We start from the raw sequence: 22258 nt of genomic DNA, 5'->3' as shown, positions 1-22258 counted from the left end.
AAATCTCTAAAGTCTATGCATACTCGAACCTTTCCTTCCTTTTTGGGAACTATCACCACATTAGCCAACCATTCGGGGTGTTTAATTGGTCGAATGAATTTTGCATCAAGCTGCTTCTGGATCTCCTCTTTGACCTTAAGACTGACTTTTGGCTTCATTCTTCGCAACTTTTGTTGTTTTGGCTTGCTGTCTGGATAGAGAGGAATACGATGTTCAGCTATGTTACGGTCCACACCTGGCATATCGGCGTATGACCATGAAAACACATCTACATAGTCTTTAAGTAATGAAATGAATGCAACTTGTTCTTCAGGGGAGAGGGAATAATTTAACCTCTCTTATGTCACCTTCTATGCCTATATATATGACTATGGACTCTTCTATAGGTGTCATGCATGATTTAGGCTCATTGAAAGATTCATTGTCAGATAACTCATGATAATCAACATTAATTTCTTGCATACAAACATGTTTAGATTCTACAAGAGCTTCAAAGTCTTCATGATCAGAAAAGTCAGATTGTGTGTGGAGGGAAAGTTGGCTGGATGAAGAACTATCCGTTTCATAGCCATCTGAGTGGGAGAAATGAATCTCATTCGTTTTTGAAAAAAGTTTAAGGGAAGGGTCTTTTAGGTAGAGTTGGTTTTGGGTCTTTTCGGTTTTCATTTGGATTTGAACATCACCCTCAACTGGTACTATGAGTGATAATGGATCTATGTCTTCAATATCTCCAAATTTTGTAGAAAATAAATTTCTCAGAACACCATGCTTCAAGTACTCTATCCAATCAATGTATTCCTTTTGTTTAGGCTTCTCGTAAAACCACTTTTCTACCACATCCTCGTCTCTAGCCTCAGCGAAGAAGATTTCCAGTCCAGGAAGTATTTTTTGTGAGGCAAAGTCATACCATGGCTCAGGGAATTCATGGTATGGTTCGGTATCATTTTGTAAAATGAACTGTCCATTGAGTGTTAAAGATGATCTTTTGTGAGTGTGAAAGTCGTGGCTAGGATCATATCCTAAACCATGGCGATTCTTCTTGTCAATGATGGGGATATGGTCCCTCCTTCCTTCATTGTTTCGACCTAAACCTTGACCAGTTATATAACCCATTTTCATCATTAATTGTAGACCCTTAGTAAGTGGCTGGGGCATCAAACCTTGGTTTTTTAGGATGGGATTTTCTAGTCGGCCTGAAAGGTTGGTTTGTTGAGAGGGATTGGTCATATTTGTAAAGAGAGGGCTTCTAAATCAGACGACTGTTTATCCTGGGTGGTTACCTATACAAGGGGTATTAAAGTCAACCAAAGTTGGAAAAAAAAAAAATATGCAAATTCATATGCCAAATAAGAATTTTTTTTTTTTAAAAAAATAAACTTAAGAAATGCATATATATGAATTTTTTTGTTTGGAAAAAAAAAAAGTAAATGACGTTTTGATAAAGGAAAGAAAAGGCCAGTAAGGGTCGTTTATTAAGGTGTTAGATTAGATGCTTCTTTACATACAAGGTACCCAAGATGTTAGAACTCGCTCATTGTTTGACATTTAGCCATGCTACTGAAACCATTTTGGTATGTAAACACGGAGATGTATTATGATTAATCAATAAGGGGAAGTGATCTGAGTTAACAAAAGAGTTTATAGGTGTTCATCTCTCATAATGTTATACCAACTTTGAAAAAAATAAAATAAAGGACAAAGATGTAGAACATGGGCCTGTATCCCTTTAATAATTTTCTTCGGCGGATGTCAAGAAATTCAACAATTTTCTTACGTGCTTGCGTATCTCCTTGTACCTTGTACGAGTCCAAATTCTGCATAATCTCTATTTTGTTTGCAATACACATATAAAGTGGAAGGTTGGTTTTGTGTTTAAGACTCTGAACTCATGCCTGAGTTGCCTACGTACCCCCAATGGCGTGGTGAGAAAAGGAAGTAATGAAGGGTATGGTGATTATAGGAGTTTCAGTGTTATAGTGTGCCATGGGGGATCAAGCTGCACGTTGTTCTTAGGGTAGTAAAAGGAGACATTTTTGTGTATTTTTTATTTTTTTGGTTTTTTATTTTTTTGTTGTGGGTTTTTCTTATTTTTTGGTTTTTGTGGGTTTTTCTATTTTTTTGGTTTTTTTGTGGGTTTTTCTATTTTTTTGGTTTTTTTGTGGGTTTTTCTATTTTTTGGTTTTTTTTTTTTTTTTTTTTTTTTTTTTTTTTTTTTTTTTTTTTTTGTGGGTTTTTCTAGAAGTTGCGTTTAAACGAGGTTGGCTAAGAATGAACGGAAGTGTGGATCATGATTATTTCTTTGTTAATGTCCTGAACCTTCGCTAGGTTCTTCATCATAACCATCCTGCTTCATTTTATACAACCATCTAGCCCATGCTTTACATACTTGAGTACATGCTTTCTTGGTTTCGTTGTCGATCCGTCTTAGAAAGATATGTGGCTCCATGATTGATTGAATAGAATCTACTTTTGTTGCGGGTGTATCTTCTCCATCCGCAGTCACGGCAAATTCCTCATCTTTCATCCAAAAGGGTTCTTCATCACTGGATGATCCATCGGATTATGGTGCTGGAGATAACCGTTCATTCACATTCATCCGTCCCATTTCTTCACTTAGAGGATCGTATGTCATGAGACTCGTAGGGTCTTCTTCATCATTAGAAGTTAATAAGACATTAATGGATATTAACCTTTTACGACTCAAATGTGATATCTTGGTGATATGTTTGATGCGCAAGCGAAGAGCGTGACATCCATCGGTGTCGTGACCGTGAAGTTGGTGATAATGACAATATTTGTGGAGGTCTACTCCTATAGGGCTGGCTCCAGGCTGTCGAGGAAGTGGTTTAATAGCGCCTTCATCGAGTAATCCTCGAAATATTGCAGATTGAGATGACCATTGTTGCAATGAAAAACGTCGCACAAGATTGTGTCCAGTCCTAGGCCTTGTGTGGATTGGGTCGAGTATTCTACGATCAATGAGGTCTTGGATAGAGCGTCGAAGATCATAACATGAATCAGTTGTATGGCCAAACTGACTGCAATAACTACAGTATCTCTCCATATTTACTTCAGGTGGCGGGATTGCACATACGTATCCCTTTGTTCTTATAAGGCCTTGTCTGTGCAAACGACGATACACCGCACTTAGAGGCTCATTAATTTCTGTAAATGATCTCCTGTTAGATGTTTCGGCACATGGATTGACCCTTGGTCTATGGTCTAGTAATTTATATGTGCCGATATCGAAACCATGTTGTTCCATATGCCCAAGAATATTGTATCTCATTGTAACCATTTAACGGTAATAGAAATCATTAAGGTTCTTAAGCATGATGAGCATAAACTCTTTATCTGTGATAGGATTTCGGAGCTTGGATCGTACAACAGAACATCGAGAGCAGAAGTGAGAGAAAGTTTCTTGATTTGTCTGTAGGGTTGTAACTAAGACCAATTTCTGAGGGTCCGTTTGACTAAAATTATAATCCCAATTAACAAAAGCTTGTGATATCTCATTCCAAGTTGCTTCACCAATGCGTTCAAAACTGTAATACCAAGATAACGCTGCGCCTTCCAAGCTACGATAAAATAATGTAGGGAGGTGTTTCTTCTGGGACATCCAAGGGAGCCAGGACATTAACGAACTTACAGAGATGGATCATTGGGTCACCTGTGCCATCAAATTTTTCTAACTTTGGTAGATCTTGATATCTTTGTTCATGTTTATAGCCCGGAAACAAAATTAATTTTTCTGGGCAAATTGGCACTCTAAACATTGGAACATCAAAATCTAAATCAAAGTCATCGCGTGCGTCATTGCTATTTGCACGACTATCGCTGCTAGTCCATGACTCTCCTTCTCGCTCTTGTTGCTCATTGTTAATTCTATCCTCTGGGGTTCTAGGTTCTTCTTCCTTTTCTTGATACAGAGGTTCATCGCCTTCTTATGGGATCTCAATTGGGTCCTCTGGATCTTCATTACTATCCTCATCAGATACCTCTATCCACCCACCACTTTGAATGCAAAAGACATTAAAACCATCCAAGCGACTCCCTTCTTCTTCATCTAGGTGTAGCACAGATTTCCCGATAGGTGAGATGTTCATGATATCTGGATCTCCGGGGATGGCTTACCGCTCCTTGATCGGTCATTAATTTCACTTTTTGATGTAACGTTGAGGCTACAGCCTTGTTTTCATGTAACCAAGGTCTTCCTAGCAAGAAGTTAAAGCATGCTTTGATGTCAATCACTGTGAAGTCTACTTTCCTAGCCATTGGGCCATATTCTATAAGTAATTCGATGGAACCCAAAACTTCTCTGGTGGCGTTGTCATAGGCTCGAACCACTTGGCTTGATGGTGCCAAATCATCTTTTGAATGACCAAGCTTAGTGAGCACTCGATAGGGACATAGATTGATTGCAGATCCATTATCCACAAGAACTCTAGGTATCGTCCATCCATTGCATTGAACAGTGATGTGTAATGAATTATTATGGTTTGAAACTTCAGGGAGATCTTCGTCCGTGAACATGAGAGTACGGTCTACACCATGAATAAGGCCTACAATCTGATCTGGAGTAATAGAGGGGTCAACCGAAGCTTCATTCAAATGCTTAAGGACCGCGCTTCGATGAGGTTGCGAGTGCATAAGCAACTTCCATATAGAAACATTAGCATTGACCTCCTTCATTCGCTTGATAGCATCATCTTCTATGTTGACTTCATCTACCATTAGTTCTTTCCCTTTTTCTTTTCTTTGTAAAGCATCTAATGGATAATCTTCTTCAAGGTAAGAGGGCTTGAAGTGTCGACCTGCTCGAGTTAAATGGGATACTTCCACTACTTCATCATCACTAAGGTCATCAAGGCATATAGGGTGCCTATAGTTGTTTGGAGTGGAGAAATAAGCTCCCGTGTTTCTTTCAACAATAGCCATTACAGATGCAGCATCTTCATCTTCCTCACGGTCCAATATAAAGTATGCATTGTCGAAATCTATAGCCCCACACATCATAGCAAAAGGATCCTTGCGGAGGGTATAGTCGTGACCCCTTATCTTGATGATTCTATGGGAAGCAAGTTCATTATCTAGACACCTGCCTATTTCAGTCACTGGTGCTTCACATTCACAAGATTCATTTCTGGTGATCAATTGGGTTGGGTCAAAATCATTTGTGTAGGTAGAGATGGCATTTATGGAGGTAGGGGGTTTGTGATTTGGAAGGGGGTTATTTGTGATGCTAGGTTGCGTGTTATTTGGTTTGTTGGCTAAGGTTCCAACAGAGAGCCTTCCACCATCTATCAAGTCTTGTAGTCGATGCTTGAATGCCGTACAACTTTCAATGTTGTGCCCGGCTCCTTGATGAAATTCACAATGTTTGTTTGGGTTGTACGTTGGTGGCGGGTTCCTTGGTGGAGGTCTTGGGTTCAAAGGTTGGATGAGATTGGCCTTTTTTTAGTTTGGAGAATGCCTGGGCATATGTCATATTTAAAGGAGTGAATTCTCTTTGGGGTCGGAGTTGAAATGTCGAGGTTGCCCCAATGTTGTATATCATGTTGGTAGGCTTTGAAGCAGATGCATCATTATTGGTGATCTTCTTATTAGCCCCAAACCTTGAACTATATGAGTTGCCATTGTTAAAGTCTTCCTTCTTGATCTCTCCCTTCTTTATGGCGTCTTCAACCAATGACCCAGTTGAGATAAGAGCTTTAAAAGAGGGGAAGTATTGATATGCCATCTGCTTTTGATATACAGGAAGGAGATTTTTCACAATCATCTGCAATTGTTCTTCTTCATTCGGCCTATTTATCATTTTAGCTGCTTTATTTCTCCATCTATTAATGAAGGAAGAAAATTTTTCATTAATATTCTGTGCAGTTGTCTCCAAATCCCTTCTCGTGATATCAATTTCCTCATTGTATTTATATTGGTTGGAAAACTCTCTCACTATATCGGCCCAAGTGGATTTCTTTGAATTTTCCAGATTCAAAAACCAATGTGAAGCAGCTCCACCAAGATATTGTTGAAATAACTGAGCCATCAATGGTTCATCTACACCCCAAGGGCTCATAGCGCCAACATAGAGTTTTAAGAAGTTGGTAGGACTTCCTGTTCCGTCAAAGTGTGAAAGAACAGGCATCTTAAAACCATATGGGAGGCGCGCTTTAGGAAAGAGAGTTAGCCCATGGATGTCCATCCATGGTTCAGCCTGAGTGATACCTTTAAACACTTCTTTCATCCTGGTCATTTCCTCTTCAATCTTGGTGGGAATTTCCCTGTCATTGTTTCCAACTTCCAGTGGGAATGGTGAGGTTACTTCCGATTCTGGCACATTAGGATGCATCTGTGTGTTTTGTTTTATGAAATTCACCACAGTTTGCTCTACTGTATCTTGTCGTGCGATTATGTCTTGCATCATCCCCTTAAGTTCCACGAAAGGATCTAAGCTGAAGCTCGAATTTTGTTGCACATTGTTTGATGTTCCAGCCATGCTACTACAGCTGGGAGAGGAGAATATGACTGATATCGGGCAAGGGGAGAAATCTGCAGAAAGGGATCTTCTACCATTAAAAGGGGCTTGGAGAACGAGTCTAGATCCAGCACGGGTCCATATAGAACTCCTATTAACGAAAATGACATGATAATGTGATAAGAAAGGAAAAAAGGAAAGATGTTAGTATTCATGATTGTAACAAATAAACATTAAAAAAAATACGACTAATGAATATTTAACTGAGAGATGAACACCTAAAATACCAATTAATATGATTATATAAACTTATTTGAAAAGCTTCCCCTTTTCCTAAAAAAAGAAATTTTGTCGGGATTCATAGGTTTTCCTCTAGCTTGTGTTATAAGTTTGGAGATTTTGTTTGTTATCTCCTTATGTCTTGAATTTCGTGACACGCTATTGGTGGGTCCAGTACAAACTCTAGCCTATATATAAGTTCATCACTTACCTTACACATAATGTAACCTTATCCCTCCTACACGATAAAAAAGAACTCATAAAAAAAAAACCTTTTTTATTATATAGGAATATTTCCCATGGATCTCAACTTGCCTCCTCAAAGTTCTCGTTCATCCCGTGTGAGGAGGCTAATCCAATTTTTCTCAGAAGACCCTACTCCTTCTCTTCAAAACTTAAGGGATAGGGAAAATGAAGCAGCTCTTGCTTCCATGTCGCTGGAGGACCACTTAGTCGTTGATTCTCCTACGGGATTTTCTAACCAAATTCTCCCCACAACTACTTCTCCTACCCCTTTGGTGAGGCCTGTGTTGGTAGGTAATTTATCTCAAACGTTTCGTATGAGTGATCCTTCAGAGACCTTAGTTCTAATTGTGGCAGACACTGCGGTTTTAGCCATGTCTCTAAGTCTACAATTTCCTTTAAGCTTGACTTACTCTATTTTGGCCATCATAAGTCACAAAACACTCCCTTTTCCTCATAACTCCGGAGAGAGTTCTAGCTCTACATCCCCATTACCCGTCAACCTTACGAGTCCTAGGGCACTTAGGTTGTTGTTGTGGGATGTTCGAGATCAACCTATGACTCGACTTCCCGGTCATCTCCTCACGCTACTCAAAACATACCAACCTACTTGTTTTGTGCTTCTTCTTTCGGACCCTAGAATAGGCGAAGAGGTGGCTAAGGGTTTTGGTATTCGAACATACTCAGTCTTCCGCGGGTCCGACTCTCTCCCACCAATCTTATTCTTATGGGGCGAAACATGTTTCTTTTCTATGAACCAAGTGACTGCAGATTCAATAAGTTTATCTGCCTATGTTTCGCATCGTAGGACTTCCTCAGAGGTTCCATTACGAGAAGGGAAGGGTCCGATCCAAAGTTCAGCTAACCAGGCCTGGTTAAATTTATCGGATTTTGCTTCTCATGATCGCTTAAAGGCAGCAATGGGTGGGCCATCGAGCTATTTGCGTTTTAAAGAAAGTTTCCTCCAAAAAATACCTGAATCCAGAATTCCTTCATTTGTGATTCCTGAAACATTATGGACAATAGGCCAAAGGGGTATTTTTTCTTTAATGGAAATATTTTCAAGGGCACGAATAACTGATCCTTGGGTGCACTCAAAACCTTACACACTCTCCTTTGCAGCTATCTCCGATGGTGCATTCAAAAGTAGGGGTGGGTTCACATTACGGAATGCTGAGGAGAACTGGGTGGTCGGGTTCGGTTCTAAAGTTAAAGGGCCTAGCCTATCACTCTTTGTCTTATCATTACTACAACAAGGTTTAAAAAAGGCTCGCCTGCTACGAGTGAAGCATTTGGAAGTGCTGGTAGATGTTGGCATTTATAATCTAGTCTTGGCTAGTTTAGACATCTCCACCAGAGAGGTTGAGTTAATGTTATGCGACATACTCCAAATGATGTGCTCACATGATTTGGAGATTAGTATACGACATTTCTTGCAGGAGGATCTAAAAGGGGCTTTATTTATTGCTGAGTACTGTCAAAGATTCCCCTGGGATCATCATGAAGAGTTTAAAATTCCTCCCTCCACTAAAATTATAATTGGTCCTTATTAGCTTTTGGTCCACTTAACACATGTACTTTGGTCAATAATGAATGAATAAAGAATTTCATTTTACGTAAATAAATTATGTAAATTAAGTATGGGTTTGGCCATCCTAAAGACTTTTTTTTTATTAAAAAAAAAGAGGATTGGTTCAACAATGGGGTACAATCGCGAATTACTTAATCATTGTTAAAAAGTTCTTTATACTTTTTTATTTCCCGCTTTGCAAAAAGTATTTATAAAGAGAGACGGAGATAGAAATAGGGCCTGGGTCCCTGTTACATATGAAGACGTTATTAGGATGGTAACGTCAGTTGTCAAAGCTTTAGCACCGCGAATCCTAAAACAACAAAAAAATCGATAAGTGCAAAGGTCGCGCCCGAAGGCTGCCTACGTATCCCGAAACAAGGATGTTCTTCGGGAATCAGGCCCAAACGTAGCTCTAGGAAACATGTTATTATTCCTCATTACTATTATATTATTATTATTATTTTTTGTTTTCTTACTACTAATCATACATTTTTTTTAACTGGAAAATAAATACATAATACATAAAATAGTTCGTCGATGGCGTTTTTTTATTTATTTCAAGGCTTGTAACTTCGATGTGGTAAACCCTTGTTTCGCTTGATGTCGTTGTAGAATCCCTTTGCATCTTGTCATACAGATTGGGTTGCTTACTTTCCATCTAAATGAAGATATTGCCCACACTATACCTTTGAGGGTTGATCCATCCTCAACTATACGCTTCGTTTGTAAAGTCTCCGGGAATGGTAATTACTCCATGTGGCGTCACCAACTTTACTTTTTGATGGAGAGTCGATGCGACCCATTTATACTCGTGTAGCCAAGGTCGTCCTAAGAGTAGGTTATATGAAGTCGGACAATTGATGACCATAAATCTGACAGAGAAAACCATGGTCTCGTAACTTAAAGGCAAAATGATGTACCCAGTTACTTCTCGTGGAGTATCATCAAAACCAAGGATTGTGTAAGACAAAGGATTGATAAAAGAATCCGTGTATCCCAACTTATAAAGGAATTCTCGAGAGCATATGTCTAATGCAGACCCATTGTCAACCAATATGTGATTTATGTAGCTTCGTCCATGTCTTAGCGTGATGTGTAGTTCTCGCGTATGCCATGGGTTTGGGGGTAAATCAGCTTCGGTGAATGTCCATTCTTGATGATTGGTTTGAAGTTGGAGAATCATTGAAGATTCACTGAGCCTATTCCCATGACACAGAACATCAGCATAAGATTCATGTTCGGATAGTATGGTGTCAAATGAATCAACCAATTGATCAGAATATGGTCGGTGGAGATCAAAATGGTTGCGACACATTCCTGAATTACCAATAGCAGATACTTTAGGACAATCCTTCTCATCTTTTGATGTTTTTGTCTTTAGGATAGCAAAATCTAGCTCAATTACCGAAAGAGTGTATTCTCGATTGCATAGTATGTCCTTGGACATAAATGCTTTGGTGTTGGTTGATTCCTCAAATAGATCAATGGTGATTGTCTTTAATTGACGAATGAGGGCATCTCGATGAGTTGGTGAGTCAGAGATCAACTCCCATAATGACATCGCATTGCCCTTGTTTCTAGATTTCAACTGATTATGTTGAAGTGTTGGGTTTTCTATTGACCTGACCACGTTACAGTATACTGGGGGCATCCTTGCCGTTGGTATATCACCATGGATAACCATCACTCCTTTCGGTGTTGAGAATTTTACTTTTTGATGAAGAGCAGAAGCAATAGCTTGAGTGTCGTGGAGCCATGGTTTTCCCAAAATAAGAGGAAAGTTGATAGGAGCTTCAACCACTTGAAACTCTACATCACATAACCAATCTTCATGTCGTAGTTGCATATTAATGGTCCCTATTGCCTTTCTCGGGACGTGATCATGTGTAATTATGATTGCATTAGAAATTCCCAAAGGCACACTTTTTTGTCTTAACTTACATAAGGACTCTTTAGAGCAAATGTTAAAATTCGATTTGTTATCAACCAAAATGCCTGAAATCCGGCGATAATTACACCCCAAAGTAACACACAAGGGTTAGCTAAAATTGATGACCCTTGGTAAATCGGCATTAGTGAAGGACAATATAGGTGGGATCCATCCTTTTGGGATTGAGATCTTTCCGTCATCAATTAGTTGTTGCACCACATGTGTCACATCAAAGCAACCTTCTATGTCATGCCCGTAGTCATGGCAGTAAGAGCATTATTTCCCCATGTTTACTTTGGGAGATGGCAAAATACAATTATAATGTTTTGCTTCAATGAACCCTTGTGTCTTGAGACGATAGTACATATCCTTCATAGATTCACATTTTTCAAAGCAAATGGGGTTAATTGATGTCCATCGCCCTCCTTTACTTCCATGCTTGTTCTGTGGTGCATTGAATCCCATATTGTTTGAAATGAAAATATATATACCTGTCATTTCTTATAAGAGCATTATCAGTATCAATAGTTTGAGTGGTGATAAACATATAATAAAAATTAGCGGGAAATGAAAAAGTATCTCTTACATAAAAAAATTGTTTCTTTCATTTTATTATTATTTTTTTTTGGAAAGAAAGGATAACAATGAAAGACATTTCATGATTATAGAAATTCGCAATTAATTGAAGGCGGGTGACGCTAAGAAGGACCACAAAGGTTCACAAAAATGTCGAATCGGGAATTATTGAAATTATTCTTCTTTTACCCCTACGGTTTAGGGACTTGAAAGACTTATCTTCTAAGGTTTCATAGCCTAGGCCAAGCACTCGGGATTTTAGTGATTTTCCAGTTAAATTAAGTTAATTTTATTGTGGTTTTAATAGAAAAAGGAGAAGAAAGATAAAATGGTCAGATTAAAAAAAGAAAGAAAATGACTAAAAAAATTGAGCATGGGATGCAAAGAAAGAAGGTAATGCTTTTAAAGAGATGGTAATCAAAGTAGGAGATGAAAACTAGTGCTCATAAAAAAAAACTTATGAAAATGATTTGACATGCAAGAATCATAATAATCACAAACGAAGGAACATGTTATAAAATCAAGCATGCATTTGTCCGTGTGTCCTAACACACTATTTAAGAGGATTATTCATTTAAGGTAATAATTAACCAGATGGCCTCTTTCGAGGTTGAACGTTCCCGCATAGCCGATTGTAATTAACGCACGGATACAGGTTTACGTCCTTAATTCATTATAAATTATCTAAACTCTCTGAACACCGCAAATTAGCAGCTCAGAGCTTAGGTTACGACAAAGTCGGTGCTCGTGTGCGGACGTAGATCACATAAGCATACACAAATAAAGACACATATTTTCACATAAATCATGATGTCAAAAAAGAAACACTTCATGCGAATAACCATAATCAATAGCATTATATAACATATAAGTTTATATATATGTGTATATATGCTTTCTTATTTAGGCAACGTATTTTCAGGTTTATACGTCTTAGAATTTTAAAAAAAGTCCCCAGTGAAGTCGCCAGCCTGTGGTACCCATTTTTTGGCTAATTAAAATTAGAAGTCAAAATCCCACGTAAGTCGATAATTTGACTAAAAAAAATAAAAATTAGAGTCGCCACTCTATTTTTGCCCGAATAGAGACGGTCTTTTTGTTTATGATCGTTTTCAAATAGAAAACGACATTGACTCCATTAGATGAGGCACTATATAAGTATGGTCTTAGGAAAATAAAAAATCTAGGTACGGGGTATAAGTTAGGAAGATCGAACGTTTGAAACTCGTCTCTTCCTCTGTTCTAACGAACAGGCTCTTACTAATACGTTGTTAATTGGTTATGATTATTCACATACTTTTCCTTAAATTAATGCATAAAAACATGAAAATTTCCACATTGTCAATCACACTCAAATGTAAAATAAAAGTGAATTAAACCTTAAAATATATGGTGGGTTTGAGCATTAAAGTTGCACTATGTACCGTTCATTGTGGGATTTGAATCCACTCCCGGATCAAAACCCTACGTAGTTCTTACTAACGTCCATTTATACATGGTCAAAATTTCATACGAGGTTTCAAGAAAGTTTATATTTTTTTTAGGAGAGGTGGTTGATCCATATAGGGTCATTTGAATGAGGTTGAGCAATCTTGCTTTCAAGGTGGAGGTCAATTTATCAAGGTTGAGGAAGTCACTAGAATCAGCGACACCATAGGATTTTCTTTGAGGAGAATGATTTTGTTTGTAAAATGCGTTTCAATTAACGACTTTATTTAGGGTTGACCAACTTCCAAAAAGAGATTGTGTGGCCTTATTTAAGTGTGCTAAAAAAGGAATTTTATTTGGTATGAATTGAGAAGAATATGAAGGAAATGGGTTTAGATTGTATGAAATTGACTTACGCATAATGGACATTCTATATGGCTTAAATCTAAATGATAGGTAGTATATGTTAAAAACCTTATGACAGGGTAAAGTCGTATCCCCTAATCAAAAATAATTACCTAAATCACTACCTAAGGTAGATAGGGAAGTAGGGTCAATCTCCACAGGGAAACAGGTCTTTTTAATTCTAATTAATTAATATAATCTAAATTATCTAAGTAACCAATATTTTAAATGTGAATTCTATACTACGAAGAGTGAGTTTAGGGAGAAAAGAATCAATAATAAGGAAACCTAGGGTCATAGGTTCACCAATAATTAATATTCCGGGATAGAACGAAGTAATTAATAATTAACAATGCACGAATAACATGACTAACAGGCTCTCGCAATTTATTAACCAACATAGATCTAACAGGCTCTCGCAATTTATTAGACCTAAGTTCCTATTAAAAATATCCTTTAATATTAAATCAACATCTGCTCGATTCATCAATTCAATATTGCTAAACATTCACAATCAAATTACATCTGCTCGATTCATAATCTAATTGCAAAGAATTGAAACAATTCAATAGGAAATTATCATGCAATATCAACAATCAATAATAACAAACTATCCCTTCATATTAATTATGGATCCCCATAAACCCTAGAATTAAACTACTCACTAATCATCATAATTAAACCAAACAAATAAATAAATAAGAACATGATCACGAAAGCAATTAAAATTACTGAAATTAAAGAGGGAAGAAATTGTACCAAACTAAATCTGGAATTAATGAAGGAATTAAGAACAAGAGTTAGAGAGAATTTAAGAGAGAGAAAAATACTAAGTAGAGAGAGAAAGTCTAAGAGAAAGAAGGTAAGTAAATAATCCGTACAAAACGTGTATATACTTCTCCTAAAACAAGAATTAACTAAACTAAATCAGACACTAGGAAAAACAAGAATGTACTCGATCGCTCTCCACCCAACCCCTTTAATGTGAACAATGCCCTCCCAACTCACACTCTCGTGTGTATAAAAACATTGAACGCTCATCCTACTAGTTGACTCGAAATATGTCAAGTCATCACTTGCATTGAAAAACAACACTTTCACATTTACATAACTTCTATGCACAAGGTTGGAAGGTCTTTTAAGCTTGTAATGTAAGGCTAAGGTAAAGGTAGGATAAATTTGGGATTATGTGAGAGAAAAGCTATGCATTAAGGGAGCCAAATCCTAAAAAATCCATGATAAAAAATAACGATCATACACATCTCCAACATAACCAACTCCAAACAACAAAACACCAAATATACTCCAAACAATATAACAATCCCAACACTCACAATTTCACTCATAAAAATATGATAATGTAGAACAAGAGTGAATAACAAACTTTGAACTCATAACTTGAAATATTTACATTGAAACTCAACTTTTTTTTTTCCTTTCTTTTGATTAACCTTCACTTAGAACATTTGAACATCAAGCATTTTTTCCTCTTTTTTCTTAGAAGTTCACTTTCTTTTTTTTCAAATTTCTCACTTTTTTTTCTTTGAACTTCCTTTTTTTTTTCATCACACTTTTACTTTTCTCAAATATATACAACTTTTAAACTCATAAAAACAAAAATATGATCAAGAACAAATTACTTCTCAAAACCCACCCAAATTGTGCAAATAATGTGCACAATACAAACTCCCTCACCTCACTCACTAATAGCTCCCCCAAGCCAAGCTTGGGACTATTAACCAATGGGGCAATAAAGGCTTGTAATGTGGCTATAAACAATAAAAGGGTACAAGCAACAACATGGGTGACAAGAAGGGAACAAATGTATCTAAATACTCTGAAGGCTACCTAAAAGAATGAATGCCTTCGTTCTCCTCATGTGCATAATAAAAAGTCATGAAACACTACTCATAGTTGCAAATCAATACTCAAATTCATTGACATACCAGGAATTATGGAACTATCACACATTTCCTAACCAAATCAACTAGTCAAGCACTATATTCACAAGTAGTTGGACAAAATTGACGCAAGTTTAGGAATCCAAACAAATAGACTTCAAATCATGACCAACAAATCCACAATATTCATCATCAAATACCAAGAATCAAAACAATTTTCTCAAGTATGGGGTACAGGGAAGTATGATTTACAATTCATTGGAACGTATTTTTGAATTTTTTATTTTTATCAATTTTTTTGTATTTTCAAATATAAGAAAGCAATAAGAAACTACACTAGGAAAGAAAATAAAAACTATACTAGAAAGCAAATAAAGAGAGAAAAGGAAGAGAATTTCCAAGTGAAAGAACACCCCCCCCAAGCCAAATCAAGCAATGCCCTCATTGACTTGGGAGAGTAGCCTACTCTTCATCCTCATCCATCCTAGAGTACCCCCCACCGTGGCTAGAGCCGGCACCTCCATGGCTAGAGCCACCACCACCATACCCCGAACCACCGGCATAGTAGTTAGGGTCTACATTCCCACCCATACCCCCATATCCGTGGACCGAAGAGTAGTCCACATAAGTACCATAAGCACCGGGGTGAGAATACCCACCTTGGGGGTATTGGAACCAATCGGGAGTAAGGGAATCGGGAGGAATAGCCCCCCGACGGGCATAATCATCATACATTGGGTAAAGGCCCCTCCCAAGGTTCCTCTCAATAAGACCAACCCTCCCATCTAGGGTGCTTAACCTAGAGTCTAGGTTTTGCATCATGCCCTCTACCCTTCCTTGCCCCGTCTCAATGTGGTCTAGTTGGCTCCTAAAAGCCGAAAAGTCATATGGGGCATTTGGGTCGACATTGTAATCGACCGAGGAAGTTGGCATGCCGTAGGTGAAAGGTGGGGGTGGTTGGTAGTGGGATGAGTGGTGAATGGGGGACTGGTGAATGGGGGATTGGTGAGGTTGTGGTGAGGGGTGAGGTGGTTGAACCTCACCTTGACCATCTAACTCGAAAGTGTAGGAGGGCTTCCCCCTCTCACATTTGGTCAAGGCGGGGTTGGGTAAGGTAAAGGCTTGGTCCCTCCTACCCGATTGTCGGTGGACAATCCACCAAGTATCACTCCCCACCGGTTGTACCCAATTCAAGCTCCCCAAATAGGGTAGGTCCATTAAGTTCGATCCCACAACTTTCCTATGGCCATCGGGGTTCCAACCTAAGTGTTTCCTAGCTATATGGGTCACTAACCCCCCAAAGTAAATAGGCGCTCTAGACCTACTAGCCTCGGTCGCGTTGGCCGCCCTTTGGAAATGATTGGCTATCCTATGCGGTATGTTTAATTTTTCAGCATTAGGAATAATATAGGAAGCTAATAATTCCAATTCATCCCTCCGAACATTTGCCGGTTCATGCCTCCCAAAAATGGTGAGGCCGACAAATCTTTGCCAAAGTTTGGGGACGGGATGTTAAATCCACGTCCCTTTGGCATGTTGGAGGTTCACCAAATCCTCCCCTGTTAACCTCTTATAGACCACGGCGGTGTGGTCTTGAGAGGGTTCAATAGGATTGTCCGATTTCAAGTCAAACAACTTACCAAATTCTTTTAAAGTTAGTCTCACATTGTTGTTTAACAATCGAAATTGGACATGAGTGATAAGTGCATTCATTTTGATAACATTAAAACTAGATATAAATTCCAATGTTAAATAATCATAAGTATCATGGCATATTTGAAACAAACCACTCATGCCTATGCCCTTAAACAATTTTTCTACGTATTTATCAAGACCTAGCCTAGCTAAAGTAGGATGATGAATGAAACGGGTAGAAATTACCTGACGATCGATGAGGTTGATCATCCGAACCCGTTGCTCCTCCGAGGTGATTACAACCTCCTCCCATCCCGGAATTTGAAGGTCCGGGTTGATTGTTGGTTGTGGTGCAGTAGAGCTCTCACCCCTTTGATTTCTTGAACGCTTGGAGGCCATTATCTTTGAAAAATAGTAGAAAATTTGAGGTTTCTCTCTCTTAGGGTTTGGGAAAGGTTGAGAGGAAATTGGGGAAAATTAGTATAGGGTGTAGAGGAAGGTGAGGGGAGATGGAATTGTAAAAAATTTTGATTTTGGATGGAAGAATTGGAGGAGATCTTGGATTGAAGTGTAAGTTTAAGGTTTGAAAATGGAGGTTTTAGAGAGAGAAAGTGAATGAAGAAGATGAAATAAGGAGGAAATGAGGAAAGAAAGAAGAGAAAATAAAATAAAGGGGGGTCGGCCTGTAGGCACGCCCGATCGGGCGATCGGGCGAGCCTCGCCCGATCGGGCAAAAGTGCGAACATCCAAAACTCAAGTTGCGCGCCCGATCGGGCGAGCTCCGCCCGATCAGGCACGAACGCGAACGAATTTTCGCCCTTTTTCTTGCCCGATCGGGCGAGCTTCGCCCGACATTTCTTTTTCTTTTACTCGATTTTCCAAAAAAATTGCCCGATCGGGCAAGCTTCGCCTGATCGGGCGAAAATAGCCCCTGAATCCAACTTAGCTTGCTCGCCCGATCGGGCTGTTTCGCCCGATCGGGCGAAATTAGTTCCGATTTTTAGCTCACTTACGCGCCCGATCGGGCAACGTAGCCCGATCGGGCGAAATTGCTGCTAAATTCTGGGTAGCTTGCGCGCCCGATCGGGCGAGCCTCGCCCGATCGGGCCCGAAAGAGCCTTATTCTCCGATTTCGTTTCTTCTTCAAAATTTTTCTAAGTCTTTATACCTGTCAAATGCATACCTGTACAACAACACCTAAAACTGGTGAAATATCACTCTCCTCGCCTCTCTAAAAAAAATAAAAGTAAAAATAAAAATAAAAATAAAATAAGAAAAATTAAGGAAAAGGAAAACTAGCCTAGAAAGCATGAAATACGGGTTGCCTCCCGCAAAGCGCTGGTTTATCTAGGTCCCGCACGACCTTCTCACCACCTTGAAACTCATGTTGGAAGTGGAGTTAGGAGAGTCTCCTCCACATCTCTCATGGTAGCACCTTCATGATACAATTTCAACCTTTGGACATTCACCTTGAATTCTTCACCTTTGTCATTCACCAGCTCTACCGAACCAAATTTGTTCACCTTTGTGACAGTGAAGGGACCGGACCATCTGGACTTCAACTTTCCTGGGAAAATCTTCAATCTAGAATTAAAGAGAAGAACCTTATCGCCCGGTGCAAACTCTCTTGGTAAGATCCTCTTGTCGTGCCACTTCTTGGTCTTCTCCTTGTAGATCCGCGCACTATCATATGCCGACAATCTAAACTCATAAAATTCATTGAGTTAGAGGAGTCTCTTCTTACCCGCGGCCTTAGAATCCATATTAAGCTCTTTGATCGCCCAAAAGGCTTTGTACTCCAATTCTACGGGAAGATGACATGCCTTACCATAAACCAATCTATAAGGTGAAGTACCGATCGGTGTTTTAAATGTTGTTCGGTATGCCCAAAGTGTGTCATCAAGCTTCATGCTCCAATCTTTCCTTGACTTGGCTACTACCTTTTCTAGGATCGCCTTGATTTCCCTGTTAGAGACCTCAACTTGACCACTAGTTTGAGGGTGGTAACTAAGCCCTGTTCTGTGATATACGCCATACTTCTTGAGGAGGTTATCCAATTGTCTTTCATGGAAGTGGGTACCCCCATCACTAATAATAGCGCGTGGAACACCAAACCTGGGAAATATGATCTTCTTGAAGAGCTTAATGACTACCTTGGAGTCATTTGTTGGTGAAGCTATGGCTTCTACCCACTTGGACACATAATCGACGGCTACAAGTATGTAACAATTCCCATTGGAAGATGGGAACGGCCCCATATAATCGATACCCCAAACATCGAATATTTCAACTTCGAGAATCCCAGTTTGGGGCATCTCATGCCTCCGCGAAATGTTGCCAGTCCTCTAGCAAGGGTCACAAGCCTGCACAAAAGTGTTAGCATCTTTAAACATAGTAGGCCAAAAGAAGCCTGACTCATTAATCTTAGCCACCGTTTTAGTGGGGCCATGATGTCCACCATATGGTGAAGTATGACAACTGGTAAGGACGCCGTGAACCTCCCATTCGGGAACACACCTGCGAAATAATCCATCTGCACACTCACGAAACAAAAAAGGGTCATCCCAAAAATAATGTTTAACATCATAAAGGAATTTCTTTTTCTGTTGGTAGGACAAGTCAGGAGGTAGAGTACCACCCACTATATAATTAGCAAAATCGGCGTACCAAGGGTGATGCTCTACAATTGCATATAGGTTGTCATCAGGGAAAGAATGATCTATAGGTAAAGAATCCTTACCCTCATCATACCTGATACGTGACAAGTGGTCTGCCACTACGTTCTCTGCTCCCTTTTTATCTTTTATTTCAATGTTGAAATCCTGGAGCAAGAGAACCCAACGGAGTAGCCTTGGCTTTGATTCCGCCTTGGCTATCAAGTATTTCAATGCTGCATGATCAGTAAAAACAATAACTTTAGAACCAACTAGGTATGATCTAAATTTTTCTAAAGCATAAATAACAGCAAGAAACTCATTTTCTGTGGTGGCATAGATGACTTGGGCTTCATCTAAGGTTTTTCTAGCATAATAAATAGCATGCAAAACCTTATCCTTCCTCTGTCCGAGCACGGCTCCTAGTGCAAAGTCACTTGCGTCACACATGATCTCGAAAGGGAGGTTCCAATCGGGAGCACATATGATGGGTGCCGATATCAAAGCCTGCTTAATCCTGTGAAAAGCCTCAAGACACTCGTCAGTAAAAATAAATGGGGCATCCTTGAGCAAAAGCTGTGTCAGTGGTTTAGCAATTTTAGAAAAATCTTTGATAAAGCGGCGATAAAACCCCGCATGACCCAAGAAGCTTCTAACTCCCTTAACATTGACTGGGGGAGGTAATTGCTCAATCACTGATATTTTAGCTTTGTCTACTTGTATGCCCTTATTAGATATAATATGACCAAGGACTACTCCCTCTGTCACCATAAAGTGACATTTCTCCCAATTAAGTACGAAGTTGCACTCCTCACATCTTTTCAAAATTTTAGCGAGATTAATTAAGCATGAATCAAATGAAGAACCATATACGCTAAAATCATCCATAAAGACCTCCATAATAGACACTATGAAATCAGAAAAAATGCTCATCATGCAACGTTGAAAGGTAGCAGGTGCATTACATAAACCAATGGGCATTCTACGATATGCAAAAGTGCCATAAGGGCATGTAAAAGTGGTCTTTTCCTGATCTTCAGGGTGAATCGGAATTTGGAAAAATCCCGAATACCCGTCCAAATAGCAAAAGAATTTGTGATTAGCTAACCTCTCAAGCATTTGGTCAATAAAGGGGAGAAGGAAGTGATCCTTTTTAGTGGCGGTATTTAGTCTACGATAGTCTATGCACATACGCCACCCTGTTACAGTTCTAGTGGGAATTAATTCATTTTTATCATTAGTTATCACAGTCATCCCACCCTTCTTCGGTACTACCTGCACAGGACTTACCCACTTGGAGTCAGAAATAGAATAGATGATACCTGCATCGAGCAATTTCATCACCTCTTTCTTGACTACTTCCTGCATGTTTGGATTTAATCTTCGTTGGGGTTGAATGCAGGGCTTGTAATTTTCCTCTAGATGAATCCTGTGCATGCAAAAATCAGGGCTAATACCCTTGAGATCATCAATACTGTACCCTATAGCCTTCTTATGGGTTTTGAGGACCCCTAGAAGTTGGGAAGATTGTAGGTCAGTGAGTGCAGTACTGATGATCACGGGGTGTAGTTCCTGCTCATCTAGAAAAACATATTTTAAATGAGAAGGGAGAGGTTTTAGCTCAGGTTTCTTGACCACTGCAGGTTTTGATTCCTGAACTAAATTTACTACCTTCATTGTCTCCTTGGGGCTTAAATCTTCTAAGGAAAGAGCTTTTTCAATACTTTGTACCTCATTACCCCAAATGCTTGCATTGTCGCTAGATAAATTCCCGCAGAGAACTTCCTCTAAGGGATCCTTCGCAAGGACCTGTGGCAAGCTATCAACACAAATATCGTCCATTATATCAATTGTATCAATATAACAACAATTTTCCTCTAACATAGGCCCTTTCAAAACCTTCCCTAAATTAAAGGTAACGTTATCTTCACCTACAGAAAGGGTTAGTTTACCATTTTTCACATCAATAATAGCTCCTGCAGTGTGGAGGAAAGGCCTACCTAATATAATGGGTATTTGTGTGTCCTCTGCCATATCTAAAACAACAAAATCAACAGGAATAAAATATTTACCAACTCTGACAGGTACGTCCTCTAAAATACCTAAGGGATATTTTACCGAACGATCTGCCATTTGCAAAGTTATATTAGTAATTTTTAATTCCCCCATATTTAATTTAGCACATATAGATGATGGCATGACACTGACACTAGCACCCAGATCACATAAAGCTTTATCAATAAAAACATTCCCAATGTGACAAGGGATAGAAAAACTGTCGGGATCCTTTAATTTAGAAGGTGATTTATTTTGCAAATAAGCGCTACACTCCTCTGTGAAAGCTACAGTTTCTACTTCATTAAAGGCCCTTTTCCTAGTCAGAATGTCTTTCATGAATTTAGCATAAGCAGGTACTTGAGTGATTAAATCAGTGAAAGGAACTGTTACCTGCAGGTTTTTCACAACCTCTAAAAACTTACCGAATTGTTTGTCAAGCTTACTCTTCAGTTGTCTATTAGGGAATGGAAGCTTGATAACTGGGCTCTGCACAACTCCTCCCTTATCCTGCAATTTACCCTGCACAGAAACATTAGTAGGGTTAGTATCTTTTTGTAGCCCTGCAGGGCTAGCAGGATTACCGTTTGGTATAGAGGAATCTAGATCAGGAACTGGTCCATCTTCCTTTGGAATGGGAGGTCCATCATAATGTGAACCACTCCTTAGAGTGATTGCATTAGCATGATCTGTAGGATGGATAGGTTGTGATGGTAGAGCTCCCTGCTGACGGGATTGTAGGGTAGATGAAAGTTGTGAAATTTGATTGTCCATGATTTTATTATGGGCTAGAATAGAATCAATTTGCGCATCCCTACTCTCCATGTGCTTTTGAATATTAGCTAGCATCGCTCTAATTTCTGTCATGGCAGGGTCGGAAGATGATGAGGGTGATGCTTGGCTAATCTGGCCGGCATTAGGAAGATAATATTTTTGCTGTGGTGGGGGTTGCTGTTGTGGTTGTTGTGGAGGTGGAGGGTTTTGTACATTGGTACTCCGGTACGAAAGATAAGGATGGTTTTTATAACCGGCATTGTAGGAATTGGAATAGGGGTTATTTTTCCTATAGGTTTGGAAGGCATTAACTTGTTCCATAGAGCTCCTACA

General features: G+C 39.1%; 1 protein-coding gene across 1 annotated transcript; it reads right to left on the bottom strand.

Moving 5' to 3' along the window:
• Nucleotides 1–17613: 17613 nt before the first annotated feature.
• Nucleotides 17614–21130, bottom strand: LOC110699998. The gene is made up of 4 exons (XM_021877485.1): nucleotides 20996–21130; nucleotides 20768–20905; nucleotides 18383–18787; nucleotides 17614–17673 (listed from the first exon to the last, which is right to left on the bottom strand). Exons 1-4 carry the CDS (start codon nucleotides 21128–21130, stop codon nucleotides 17614–17616), a joined length of 738 nt encoding a protein of 245 aa, XP_021733177.1.
• Nucleotides 21131–22258: the final 1128 nt, after the last annotated feature.

This window comes from Chenopodium quinoa, unplaced genomic scaffold, assembly GCF_001683475.1.
Source record: "Chenopodium quinoa cultivar QQ74 unplaced genomic scaffold, ASM168347v1, whole genome shotgun sequence".
Taxonomy (NCBI): domain Eukaryota; kingdom Viridiplantae; phylum Streptophyta; class Magnoliopsida; order Caryophyllales; family Amaranthaceae; genus Chenopodium; species Chenopodium quinoa.
The sequence above is the reverse complement of the archived record's forward strand: the minus strand, read 5'-3'. Positions and strand labels throughout refer to the sequence as shown.

Excerpts from the sequence above, each read along its gene's own strand:
- LOC110699998 (XM_021877485.1), bottom strand. The coding sequence starts at position 21,130 with ATGGCAGAGGACACACAAATACCCATTATATTAGGTAGGCCTTTCCTC. Across the intron at positions 18,788-20,767 it reads GCCCCAAGGAGACAATGAAG|AGGACTGGCAACATTTCGCG; the intron begins GTAGTAAATTTA and ends GACCCTTGCTAG. Across the intron at positions 17,674-18,382 it reads TCAAGGCGATCCTAGAAAAG|AGAGGCGAGGAGAGTGATAT; the intron begins GTAGTAGCCAAG and ends TATTTTTTTTAG.